Here is a 14,789-nt window from a genome sequence, read left to right as displayed (position 1 = left end):
TGGGGTTTTACAATGACGTTTTAAAGCAATACTTATTCCACAATAGGTATACCTGTGCTAATATTGATGTAAAGGGACCAATAAAGTTATATTTTATTTATTTAACAACTTCCAATGTGGGATGAAGACAGAGATATCTAGGTCGTCGCCATCACTTTTCCACACTGGAAATATTACTGCTTTAAAACATCACGGTAACCAATTTGAGGTCATATTTGCAAACTGCAAGTATCGCGATGAAACACACATAAGTCAAATCCGCATTGTGAAACGAGAACCACGATATAATATGTAGCCAATACGTGTAGCCGATACGTGGAGAGAACAATTCTATGTACAAAAAAAATATATATATTATATTTTAAAATATAGTAAATGATTAACTGATATTAATACGGAATCATACGAACCAAAGAATCGAATCCAAAACAATTTACATCATATAAAGGAAATCATACAATCAACGAACGTTAACTAACTAAAATATTAATAACTTATATATGATTCAATATTAATGAATATGGAGCGAAACTTACGGTAATTTCATTAATTAAATTTGAACCGATAGTTCAGCAGGTGTTCCCAAAGTTGGATAAAATACTTCATGCTTCGCTTTGAAATCTATGAAGTTGGCGAACTAAACAACTTTGCCATGTTGTGTGCTTTAACTTGATTTTGACAAATCGTACTTCTTTTAATTATAAATCTTTATCTATTATTTATTTAGGTATTAATTAGAAGCCTCTTTGGTATAGTGGTTTTCGCATGAACTAAAATCTTGCGTTCCATTCTCGATGGAGACTATAGAAAAAAAATGTCTGGTGGGACACAGAAGGGTGATCACCTCCTTGCCCGTAAAGAAAATTTATCAGGGAAATAAATGTATAATGCATCTGCAAGTGCACAAGGGGACAAGAGACTATTACCTTTTTAATCCTATCCTATGCTACTAATATTAAAAATGCGAAAGTTCGTGAGGATGGATGTATGTTTGTTACTCTTTCATGAAACTACTACTGCACGGATTACAATGAAATTTAGCACACATATAGAAGGTAACTTGGATTAACACATAGGATAGGTTTTATCCCGGAAATCCCACGGGAACAGGAATTATGTGGGTATTTCTTTGAAAACGCGGGCGAAGCCGCGGGCGGGAAGCTAGTATTTAATATATCATAGCTCTTGAGAGTTTAATTGATATTAATAAACGAAAAAGAGAAATTTATATGATGAAGTGTTTTCTAATTATTTACATAACAACACTTACTAATTATTTACTACAGTAATTAACTATTTTATTAAGGTATTTCGTATTGGAATTAATTGCTAATAACTTGACGCAGACTTGTTATTGACACATAAGCTAGAATGTATAACTTTGTCGTTTGATAAATTAATAAACGAATTGTTATTACTTATAATTACTAGCTTTCAGCCCGCGGCTTCGCCCGCGTTTTCAGAGAAAAACCCGTTTCCGTAGGATTTCCGGGATAAAACCTATTCTATGTCCTTTCTCGGGTATCAAAATATATCTAAGTATAGCAAATTTCATTCAAATTGGTTCAGTAGTTCAGGCGTTATTGAGTAACAGACAGACAGACAGAGTTACTTTCGCATTTATAATATTAGTATGGATTATTATTTATAATTGAAGCGTTACAAAAAATTATATACAATAGAAATTATATTTTTTTTATGTGTTTATTTCAGAAATAGTTTGATGTAGTCGTAAATTCCTTAAATATAATATAATATCGCCAATATACCTTATGGAATTTTTTAATCAAATTTTCTAATTAAAATACCTGCAAAAACCATTGTTTATAATTTTAAATTAGAAATTATATTTTCCAGCAAAGACCACCACATATTTCATCGAATAAAAACGTAAATAAAAATGTCTTCCCTTTTGCATACAATCACCACCACTCAAAAATATAACAAAACAAAAACTTCTCTATTACAACTACATCACACATAATAGCACTTTAAATAAATAAATAAAAATTGCTTCCCTTCCGCATACCACCATCCAGCATATACCAACAGGGCGTGACTCTCACAATCCTCTACGTCTCCATTCAACAAGGAATTTCATTTCGAGCGACATAAATAAATATTGTTTATTTTGAATCTTCGAGAGCATTGTGGCTTTTAAATGTATGTTTAGGAAAGTATTATGCAAAAACGTGACATCGATTTGGTCGGAATTTTAATGACAGGTTGATTACCTAGAAAATGTCGACCTGAAGTAATTAAAATGAAGTGCATTTTAACACAATTACCTACTTATAAAACTTATCACTACTTACATAGTATAAAACAAAGTCGCTTTCTCTGTCTCTATGTCCCTTTGTATGCTAAAATCTTTAAAACTACGCAACGGATTTTGATGCGGTTTTTTTTAATAGATAGAGCGATTCAAGAGGAAGGTTTTAGTATATAATTTATTAGGTTTTAGACAAAGCGGGCGAAGCCGCGAGTGGTAAGCTAATTAAATATAATAGGTACCTAGGTACCAATTTTTATTTACTGAGATGAATTAAAACAATACAACAACATTTACAATTGGTACCTAATCAATTTTACTATTTATATAATATATTCTTATTTTTTTATTCATCGATATATAAAAACACACGTAAACACATTTTCAAAAAATTACACGCAATAACATATTATTTCATGTATTCCAATTGATATCAAATAAACGTATTTCTATTACGCAGTAGATTTTTTCCGAAATAAACAACATTATTGGCGACATAGTATCAATTACTTCGCTTCTCGAACCGAAATAAATCGAATTAGACCAAATCCTACAGAAGTTATTGTCTTTTCTAGACGTGAACGAGTCCAATAAGTAATTATGTAGGTAATAGGTATTATTACTATTACTTATTACTTGTAATATGAAATTGAAATATAATTAACTTTTATTATAACTTGAAAAATATTCCAGAATCATATAAAAAACAAATCGTCAGATGTTCTTATAAGTTTTAAACAAGTATAAAAATATACGAAAATAACACTTGATAGGGAAGTATAACGTGTACATATAAATTAAAATAATCAGAAATCGGTTTTTATAGGAGCAATAGGAGCAATCACATCTTGAATTACATTTATTCTTCACCAACACCAAAAGGCAATACAGGATTGTATTCGGCAATCTTTTAAGAATACATTTAATACAATGCTGTTTCTCCAAGCTAAGTATACATATTTCATGAATCCTTGTGCTATAGGTAACAGATGCGAACAAATTTTCACTTCATTGACTTAGATTTTCCGTTTTACGCTCTAGTGCAGTTCGGTAGTCGATAAAATATATCGATAGAACTGTTATCGCTTCCACGTGTTTAAATTTTTCATGTGTTATAGCTTTGTTCCGTTTTAGATACGGCTCTGTTTTATGTCCGCTTGTTTATGGATTTGTTTCGAGTTTCTAGTGAAATATTGAAGTTATTTCACTTCATATTTTGAAACCTTTCCAGTGGAAATTTATAAAAGAAAGAATTCCTTTCTGAATTATTCAGCTGTAACACAAATATTAATTCATAATAACGATACTGTAAATATACATAGTAAAATTATTACTAACCATAATTACGATAATATAATACTATCTTGTAAAACAATGTTAAAATGTAATTCAGTGTGACTAGACAATAAGATTTTCATCTTTTACACTTATTTTTCGCGTAACTCGAATTATCTATTGTATTTGATTAGGCATAATTATGATAATTCTAAACCAATACACCTATTTATTATTTTATTCGTTAATGTTTTTAGTTTTCACATGAAAATTATTTATTCAAAAATTACGGTCCCTACTAAATAAAAATCTCATTTGCTATTCGAACTTCATTAATACTTCGAACAATCAAAAAATCGACAGCTCACTATATATCGATGTTTCCACATCACTACACTCTTATCGCATCAGATTAGAAAAGGTTCGGGTCAGGTCTTGCTTTATTTTGCACCGTTAATCAAAATCGCCGAAAATAAATCAATCGATAAATCTTTACGGGCGGACGAACATCACTATTTTCTGTTTATATTTTATTTAACTTGGAAGGTTTTTGTTTTAATCTCGGGTATCGACTCAGCAGTTTTTGGATGAAGGCTTCATTATTTTTAAATCAACCGAATATTACTTTGAAGACGTAACTAGTAACAAAAACTTTTATTTAAGTAATGTTTATCGATCTTTCGTGTTTTATATTCGTTACAATTTAAGTACCATTGCTTTCTGCCGCGGCATCACTTGCTGATTCTTCACTTTTTTGCGAGAAAGCCGCGTCTTTTTCATCTATTAGTTTTCTTGAGTTATAATTTAACCTAGCCTATGTCTTTTCTTTATTACAAATTTCATCAAAATCAGTTCAGTACGTTGTTCAATTACTTTCGGATTTATTATATATCGTGTCAATCTCGGTACAAACGACTTAAATGAAATTAAATACAATTTTAATACATTTGCGAAAAAAAATATTTTTTTTTAATTTAAGTACTTACGTAATTTGGTTAATAACTTATGTTTGTTTGGCGTAATGATATAATTATTTGCGTGTCTCAAACTCTAATTATAAAGCCTCAAGGGTGTTAAAGGGTCGTATTTGTTCAAATGTTTGTTTGAGTATACAGTATACACGTTATTTATGTAAGATTGTAATTGTCTCTTCAAATATGTATATAATAAGTAATTTTGTACATACATACATGATTATTGAATGGTAAATAATTTTATTTTTGAAGTGAAACTTCTTTATCGGGGTTGGAAAAAAATTCAGTGTAACATTTTTTCGTTACGCGTGACATTTTTCCGTTACACGTGACTTTTTCCGTTACGCGCCATATTTTTCTTATCCCTACCACGCGTGATTTGACATATTTCTGTAAAGTTGCATATAGTAAATTATTTTTTGAAAAATAAGGTCATAAAAAAGTTTCACTTCTTACGTGTGTACACTAGTACACGCACACATTTCTTTTTAATATTTAAAGAGATGAACTTTAATATAAAATGTTTACTAGCCCTGTGTGGTAAACACATTTTACATTTTTTTACTGTTCGATTTTCTTTACAGACAAGTATCAAGTATGTTCAGCCTTCTGTGTCTATTGCAATTACTTTTACTAAACTACGGTAAAATATTTTGCGTCGTTTCACAATTTCACATACCTAATTGTTTTTGATGTAAGTGTCTTATCCTGTTTATTTGATAATACTCTGGCCATGAGAAAGGTGTACGATCTTTTGTAAGGTTTCAAGGGACAAATGTGAGTTGTGACACGAAAGACCTTTTGATATTATTAGTTCTGGTATTACTATAGAAATACAGATAATACACAATGTAGGAGTATTGTAAAATATGGAAAATTACATGAGTATGGAATGAAAAGCACCGAGTACACACGCAGTATGTAACACTCACACTAATATAATATAATATGTATAGGTAATATACGATAACACAGACTAAACACTTACCTATTTATTAAACCAGATATAATTAAAAAAGCTTTACAATCAACACAATACAGAAAAATAAACATTTATCACTGATAAAAGATTCAATTCGTTAAATCAACCTAGTATAAAATGTTGAAGTATGCCATTCTACTATAAGCTGTTAGCATAAATAATTCAAGCCTCCTAACCTTCAATTTTCTTTATTTACTACTAGTGGAAGTCGTAGAAAGGTTGGTAATTGGCACTCAAACGAAATCACATAAAGCTTCACGTAAAACCAAAACACACTGTATGTAAACTGAACAAAACAAAAAAAACGACGTGTGGCACTCGGGGACTGCCGCGGTAAAGCTATTGCATGCTATGCCTTCAAGCCACACCTCCGCGCCCGTCAGAGTGGGGAGCGTGAGGTTTTTCGTTACGCAATTTCTGGATTCGGTCCCCGCGCTCAAGGCCCTCGATAGAAGCTATGCAATAGCTTAAAACAATTAATTACCAAACTAGAAACGTCCCTAAAGACCCTAGGATCCAGTGTTCTAATGAGTCTGTCACTAAACTATAATAAATGAAACCTAAACGCAGGACATATATCATCCAGGTGCTTTAAAAGCACAAAATAAGGTTTAATTTCCGTTCTCCTTGAAGAACATTCATCATTTTAGATGGAAACATGAAACTATCTTTATCCATTTATTTTATATCCAATTTTGTTTGTTTCAAATTTTCCAATATGGCGCGTGATTTCTCGACGTAAACGTATTAGTTCTGCTTATATTATACATCGGTATGGATAGAATTATTTTTAATTATCTTTAATAGAAAATAGCGAAATTATTTGATTGTAGGTTGCATTTGCATTGCTGCCTCTAGAATTGTGTTTTATTTAAAAAAAATAAAGGTCAAAAAAAAGAGTTTTAGGTACTTTACTGTATACAAATACTTCGATCATTGCCTAGATACTTATATATTTTACTAATGTTATGTTGACTATATTTTCAACTAGATTTCCGCCCGCGGCTTCGCCCGCGTTTTCAAAGGAAAACCCGCATAGTTCCCGTGGGATTTCCGGGATAAAACCTATCCTATGTGTTAATCCAAGTTACCCTCTATATGTGTGCTAAATTTCATTGTAAATGGTTCAGTATTTTTTACGTGAAAGAGTAACAAACATCCATACATCCATACAAACTTTCGGTATTAAGATTAAGATTCTGATATCACGCGAAAGCTAAGAGGACGAAACTGTATATTTTTATTTATTATTCCGTATTACTTACTATAAATTTTTTACACTAGTATACTTATTCCATTAATAAAAAGTATACAGTATACACGTCATGCTTATACAATTTTTTTCCATACAAATAACTTTACAAAATGTTGAGCTGTCATAGCACACGCCAGCTGAAATTCTGCGGAGTCATCCCCTTAGTTTCGGCTCGTTTGCAAATCGTTATCTTGACTTATTGACTGAGATTCCTCTGTTAACTGATTGGATAACTTGTTATATATATTTTATATGCACTGTTTGTTGTTATTTTTGTAAGATAGCCGGGAATTCTAACGCTACTAGATTTTATTGCACGATTGACATTTTTGAAAGTAGAAACGATACATTTGATTTTTACATCATTTTTATAATAATATTACCATATAACGTAAATAAAAGGTTTTCTTCAGACCTTGCTTCAGACTCAATAACTTTTTATTATAACACACACATCTTCTGTCTCATACACAGACACGCACATACACACACACATACAACTTTCATTCACACACAACTTTTAATTTGACGTAATCGTATTGTAATTTGTGAAGTAATGCATAATTAGATAGCTTTTCATTTGTTATTTTTGAAGTGAAACTTCTTTAGGCGCCTTTCAGGAAAAATTTCAAGATCGCGTCATGGCAATACCGAACAGTCGTGGAGTAAGGCGACGATTTTGGTATCTTTGAATCTTGCCATAGAAGTTTCACTTCGGACACGTGTGCTCATAGGCTCTTTTTTATTATTAATTCTTAATTTTTGTTGCAGCACAAACAATCACAGAACAATCGGTAGTGAAACATGTTCTACCGATGACGGTAACGCGGGCAGAGCTGGGCGGCGAGCTTGTATGTAACGTGTCGTCGGCCGCGATGGATACACCCGTACTTAGGAGGGTGAAGCTGGATGTTAGAGGTAAGAGAAGAGACAAATAATTCAAAAATTGGTTGTCTGTAAAGTCGGTTTACTGACGATAGTTGAACGTGACAACGTCCGATTGTGCTTCTTTGTCGCTCGTTGCGCGCTCTCGCTTGCACTTCAAGCCTTGGAACGCCTCAGAGCGAGGTAACGCCGCATGAGTCATGTTTTTTCGTGCGTGCAGCCGGCTCTATCGAATTATTAGACGTTTTCACGTCAAAAAAAATATTGTGTCGAGGTAGGGTAGAATTTGAATCTACGTCCATACTAATATTAATAATGACCGTCTCTGACAAATATAACTTTTAACAGTAGGTAGGTAGTATACCTAAAGATTTTGGTAGTATAAAGACATAATAGTTTAGCAAATTACGTATCATAATATCTACATGCTAAAAGAATATTTGTCGATGCATATTTTATGAACGAAGTCGCGGGCTAGGTATTGTACCTATATAAAAGTCCTTGGTCTCGAAAAAAATAAAAATGCGGTTCGTTCACGTGTGATACCTACGTGATTTTTTTTTTCAGTAACTCTTACGACCGAAAAAAGATTAAGTATAACATTTTATGAATGACTTAACTTACAAATCTAATTACATGATGATCTCAAGTACAGTGATTGACCCGTGAGCGTAGCAAATGGTTCTGGGTTCGATTTCTGTTCATCATGATGAAACAAATGTAAAATGCATCACTGACTTCACTTTATTTTTAAAATAGTAACACAATCTTAACTTTATACCCAAATATCAGAACTCAAAACCTGTAAAACTTATATTGATTAAAGGAACCGTTGAGTTTGAGTATAAGTTTGAGTGTTCCGAACTTTACAACCCCCATCCAACTTCATGTGACATAAACGTTTAGGAATCCTCAAACTAAATCTGTAAGATTTATTTTTATCCGTTTTATTAACCGACCGCGAAAAGAGGTTATCTCAACTCCTATTATTACTAGCTGAAGCACGTGATTTCACTCGAATAGTGTAGAATACATATAAATATAATATAAGTTGGAACTTAATTATTACAATGCCAATTTTCATCTTCATAGGATCAAAATAAATTTTTGCAGTAAATATTAACAAATGGGCCGCACAAATTTACAATTTAATAAAAGTCGGCTTAACAGTATTTAAAAAAATAAACTCCCTTGACCATGAATCTGTGCTAAAAATATTCAACTATCTTTAAATAAAACTTAATCAAAATCGGTTCATCCGTTTCATACATGTAACAAACACTTTGAAAAAGAATTAATTCACTAGAAACGCGTTCGAAGTAACACGTCAGCTACATTTTTAGGAAACGCTTTGAATCTAGACTACATTTTAGTGCGCTATAAACTGTGACCTAGAATACAAGTAGTAAAACTGTTTACGTGTAGCTTATTGCAATTTATATGAGCTGGATAGTGTTGAATTATTAAATGTATAGAATACTAGCTGGAGCACGTGGATTCCCTCGCTTAACATGCTGAAAGAAGCCTATGTGGTAATTCAAACAGATCAGCTGATTCGGCGTGAAAGAGAGAACATCCATACATTCCTACATTTTTTTATAATAATCATAGGATATAGGCACAAGTATATACTAGCACTCCACCTAGGCTTCACTCGTGGTAGGCATATAGTTTTTAACAGTTTGTGATCACGTACATATCCAACGGTGAAAGAATTTTCGAAACCTGTTTATGAGATAGGTATCAAACAAACAAACTCATTAGCTTAGTGTAAAACTATATCCGTTATTAATTAAACATACCTATCTGAAAACAAAACTACCTCAAAATTGCTACAGCAGTATCCACGCCATTAAAAAAATCTCATACATATAACCAACATACATCTCTCACTCTCATAAATCAAAATACATAAGAGTAAAAGAGACATGAATAAATGCTGCTCCACTTTTATAAACTCCCAAAAGATGTTACCAATGCCATTTTCATTTTTCCGGGATACTTAGCAATATAAAATGACATTAATCTCTCCACACTCCCCAAGAACCGATTTCCATATAATTATGATAATCCGACAAAAAATACGAACTTAATTCAGAGTTATTGCTCCTAAATCATATTAAAATTTGAGACCAGATGTAGGGCTGCCGCTTGGGAGAAATGTGCTAGTAGCTTAAATTTAGATAGGGTTGTAACTTGTAACATAAATATTCGTGGAAAATATTATGTTTGTAAACTGAAAAACTAACAGGAAATTGGTGTTGTACTAATTTTTGGGACCAATGGATGAGTAATATTGCATATTATAATATTATGCTATAGCTTATATGCCATGCCGTGCTGCATGCATTTTACGTGCCATCCTCAGACCTTTCGCATAATTTGATTTTTTTCAAAAACTCAACAAAAAAGCATTTAGAGCTAAACGAAGTAATTAAAATGTCTCGATAATTTAAAACTCCCGTCAGACGGAATAATTTACTAATTTTTTAAGATCCTCAAAGAAATAAATTTTCATTAGCGTTGCTTCATATCGCCAAATTAATAAGGATAATTACGGCTCTTAGATAACTGAACGAAATCTTTAATACCTGAAACTGGATTAATTTTTAATTAAAAATTATTATTTTTTACCTTCAAATGTTCGTTTTATTGCTATTCAGCAGAAATCCGCGTTTGGCTTGCATTTAGAAAATTATAAAAGTGAAGTCCCATGTCCCCTAGTGGGGTAAGGGGCAGATGCATTAAACACCTGTTTCACTGAACGATTTTCTTTAGGGACAAGTAGGTGATCAGCCTTCTGTGTCCTGCCAGACCGAGACATTTGTTTTTTTCTTCGTCTCCACCGGGAATCGAACCCAGGACCCCTCGGCTCATGCGTCAACCACTGTACCAAGGAAGCAGTCTAAGAAAATTATGAAAAGTGCATATTATAATATGTAACTTGTTTAATATGTATTCATTATATTATCGATATAGGATTTGAAAGAAAACGAGAGAAAATAATATTTAGATTTCAAACGCGACATAATCTTTACCTTTGTGGCAAACATTAATTCTATTATTCGCGAATATTTTGGAAGGAAAACAGCTATTAATTTACAAAATGATATTTTAATAGTTTTCTGTTATTGTTCCGGAATTGCGTATGCATACGCACTAAAAAAAAAAGTCACGCAGTATATATTTAAAGAATGTTTTTTTCTTTTATAAATGCTGTGAAACCCAAAACTACAATAAAAATTAACTATACCTAAAGGTAAGAGATAGAAAAAAATAGTTCCACATAAAACTGTAATTCTAGCAAATAGTTAGTTTTACTAACTCATTCATGTCCCCCATAAAGACTAAATTCCGTGACCCATATGGGTTTTTCCCTTTTATAATATTCAAGATTCTTGAACCTTCATCCTAATTAACTTTTCGCTAATAAAATACCTTTTTTAAATCTGAATACCGTAATTCCGGAAGCTTTTAATGTGAATTAAAAATTTTAAAATCTTTTTATACTTTACGCTTTCGTTTAGTTTATAATATAATATTTGTATATTATTGTACATTACGTAGTATATTATTATTAGTCTGTGACAATATTATGTACTTGCTTTGCGGCTGACTTCGCTCGTAAGCTCTTCATTTTATCACGACATCCTTTTTAATTTCTATTCCTAATCTCAGGAACCACGCGTCGAATTGGATATATAATATATCCTTGAGTATATTTAACAGCGAAATAATATTATCTATTATTTTTCAAATTTTCGAGGAAGATCTAAGACTATAATTATATCATCACGTTAACATTAATAGGAATGGAACAATGCGGGTAAAACCGCGGGGCATAACTAGTAATACAAAGACGATAAAACCCGCGTGTTTCAACTAGTATCGCAAAATGGCGCTGAAACAAAACCCACACGTTACAGGTAACTCATTTATCACTAGTGCGGTGTCCATCGTGAGCTCTATCGACCCTTCATATTGCTTGCTGGGAAAATTTCCTTGGCTAGTGATGTGCTGTGGTATCGATAAACGATAATAAACATTGTTAATGTAAAACGCAAGAAAAAATATTATAACATCGCAATTTTAAAAACTTGACTACATATTATTATAAAAAATAGTCGTCAGTCGCATATGTCTGTCAAATCTAATACACCAGTTTTCATACTGTTTTTTATCAATGGATAGCATGGTTCTTGGAAAAGGGACAAAGCCGCGGGCGAAGAGCTAGTAAACGCTTAGTCCTTGAATGTAAACGGAGCCACGTTTACGTATAAGAATAAAGAAGAATGAAGTACAAAGAAGATAATATGTAAAGTATAGAATACTAGATTTCCGCCCGCGGCTTCGCCCGCGTTTGCAAAGGAAAACCCGCATAGTTCCCGTTCCCGTGGGATTTCCGGGATAAAAACTATCCTATGTGTTAATCCAAGTTACCCTCTATATGTGTGCTAAATTTCATTGTAATCGGTTCAGTAGTTTTTACGTGAAAGAGTAACAAACATCCATACATCCATACATCCATACATCCATACATCCATACATCCTTACAAACTTTCGCCTTTATAATATATATAATTAGAATATTAGATTAGATATTAGATATTAGATATTAGATATTAGATATTAGATAGATATTAGATAAAACATTGTGAAAGCAATGTGAAAGTCTATTTTACAACAAAAAGTCAAAACAATATTCAAATATGAACATTAACTAAGAATGAATAAGATAAAATATAAAGCCTATTCAAAGTATGCTTTTAAAATAATTCTTGTTGTATAATGTATAAATAATAATGTGGCTTTTAAATAATGAAATGAATTTTCAGTTCGTCCTTGTCACAGATAATGTAATACTAGATAAATGTGTTAAAAGTATTGTCAAAGTTACATTACCACTAAATATCAGAATAACCTATATTCGTTTTGTAAAAGAGAAGCAAACATTTATTGTAATTTAAATTACGTTATGAAATGCAATTTATATTAAAAGCACTTGAAAAATATCATGAATAACAGTTTGAGTTTTGTAGTATATTTTATTAGATATACTAGCCGCTTGCTCCGACTTCGCCTGGTTCGATTCGGTATAAAAATGCAACTTATGTTAGTTTTAAAGATATACTAGATCTAATCTCTCTTTCTAATTTGCTTTCGATAAAATATATTAAGTGAGGTGTGAGGTTCTTTTTAAATAATTAACAAACAAACAATCAAATCTTTCCTACTAATATTAGGCTAGATTAGTAAATTATGTTAAGTATATAAAAAATATCTGGTAGTTACATAACTCGACTGCGATTTTTCACCGCTCATAATCTCGCGGTCGCTAAGTATGTCAAATTGCCTCCATATAATATATTGCGCCATTTTTTATAGCCATGACTAAGCGCCGTTTCTGTAAGCATAGTGCATTTTAATATTCATGAAAGTATATTTCCTTTTCTAACACTGATGTGATGCAGTCAATTCTAAATGTACGAGTATTACAGTTGAAGTAAGATTTAGATTTTCTATGATATTAATTTAGCGATGTATATATTATATATCTATACTCAATATTATAAAGCTGAAGAGTTTGTTAGTTTGAACGCGCTAATCTCGGAAACTATTGGTCCGATTAGAAAAATTCTTTCGATGTTAGATAGCCTATTTATCGAGGAAGGCTATAATATAATTATCATCTCGCTAATATCAACAGGAGCGAACACTGCGGGTAAAACCGCGAAGCACAGCTAGTAAAAGCTAAAATTATCAAGATGTCAAGTTAATTAATAAGAAATAACTTCTTTATATAATTTAAATATATCAAATCGGTAACAACTAGTCTTAAAAACGTGGGATGTAGACCGACGTGGGTTCGAATCCCACGTCATGGTCGATTTTTATATTTGTTAACATTTAAAAATAAATTTGCTACTAAAATTTCAAGATCGGTCATATGAAAAAACTAGTATACATATGGATTATTTTGAAGCTTTATCATTTGAGAACAGTATCATATTTTTAGAATGTTGTTTTATTACTTACCTTGTATATTTGAATTTGAATTTTCAATTTGAAATTTGAATTTGTTTTAATATTACCTAACGAGAGCTTATATCAACAATACACTAGTTTTTGAATTTAAATATAATATGTCAACCATTAACGCAATATCAAATAAATTAAAATATTTCAACATCTATCGATACATATTATCTGGCACATCACTAGCCGCACTATCTTGCCACTTATTAGCTAGACTCTCGCAATTTATCGAGCGGCCCCGGAAAATTGCTTCGAGTACAGCACTTAAGTGATAGCTTAATGCTTGTTATGTAAAATATGGTGTGCCACAGGGATGAATCTTGGGCCCCTTTATGTATATAATGCATGAATGTAATAGGAATATAACACTATAATAGGTAAGGTATATGAACGTGTGATTAATTAAAATAGATTATTTGTCTACAGATTTTATTACTTTAACTAGCTGTCCCGATAGACGTGGTCCTGTCTTCACGAAAAGTTCATAAGGCCGTTAAGTTTTCTTTTTTTTTGCGAAAATTTCCTAAATTTTTGTTCATAAAATGCTTCTCGCAACAATAACGATCACAACAATAAAAGAATTATCAAAATCGGTCCAGCTGTTCGCGAGTGATGCCGTGATAAGGGAAATATGGATTCATTTTTATACAATACTAGCTGTGCTCCGCTGTTTTACCCGCAGTGGTCCGCTACTGTTGGTCTTAGCGACATGATATATGCCTATAGCCTTCCTCAATGAATGAGCTATCTAACACCGAAAGAATTTTTCAAATCGAACCAGTAGTTCCCGAGATTAGCGCGTTCAAAGAAACAAACTCTTCAGCTTTATAATATTGGTATAGATAGAGATTATAAATTTTTTATTCTTCAAGACATGAAAACAAATAAAAAAAAACTTGTCTACTTACTCTTTCTTTGTTTGTGTGGATTTAATTGGTTTTTCCCGGTTTTTAATAGCAACTGTATGGTAACCTATTAAAAACTCGAATTTCTATTACCCGAATCTTAAAACCCCGAAAACGGTTGTTAGAACTTTTAAAAGACAGATGTAATGAATGACAAATTTTTAAAATTCCTTTTTTAATTTCCCAGATGAATCAATTTCCAGAT

The 14,789-nt window shown here is 31.8% G+C and overlaps 1 protein-coding gene across 2 annotated transcripts in view; it reads left to right on the top strand.

Moving 5' to 3' along the window:
• The window catches only part of nrm (neuromusculin), a 361,740-nt gene that overhangs the window by 301,120 nt on the left and 45,831 nt on the right, over window positions 1–14,789 (top strand). For both annotated transcript variants that reach the window (XM_089711855.1, XM_089711856.1), the window contains exon 6: window positions 7,530–7,676. In XM_089711855.1, coding sequence (XP_089567981.1) covers window positions 7,530–7,676 — 147 coding nt within the window. The remainder of the gene's footprint in view (window positions 1–7,529; window positions 7,677–14,789) is intronic.

This window comes from Colias philodice, chromosome 27, assembly GCF_061535455.1.
Source record: "Colias philodice isolate Cphi_HAF_F1 chromosome 27, ilColPhil1 Martin Lab GWU primary, whole genome shotgun sequence".
Taxonomy (NCBI): domain Eukaryota; kingdom Metazoa; phylum Arthropoda; class Insecta; order Lepidoptera; family Pieridae; genus Colias; species Colias philodice.
This window is presented reverse-complemented; position numbering and strand designations above follow the sequence as displayed.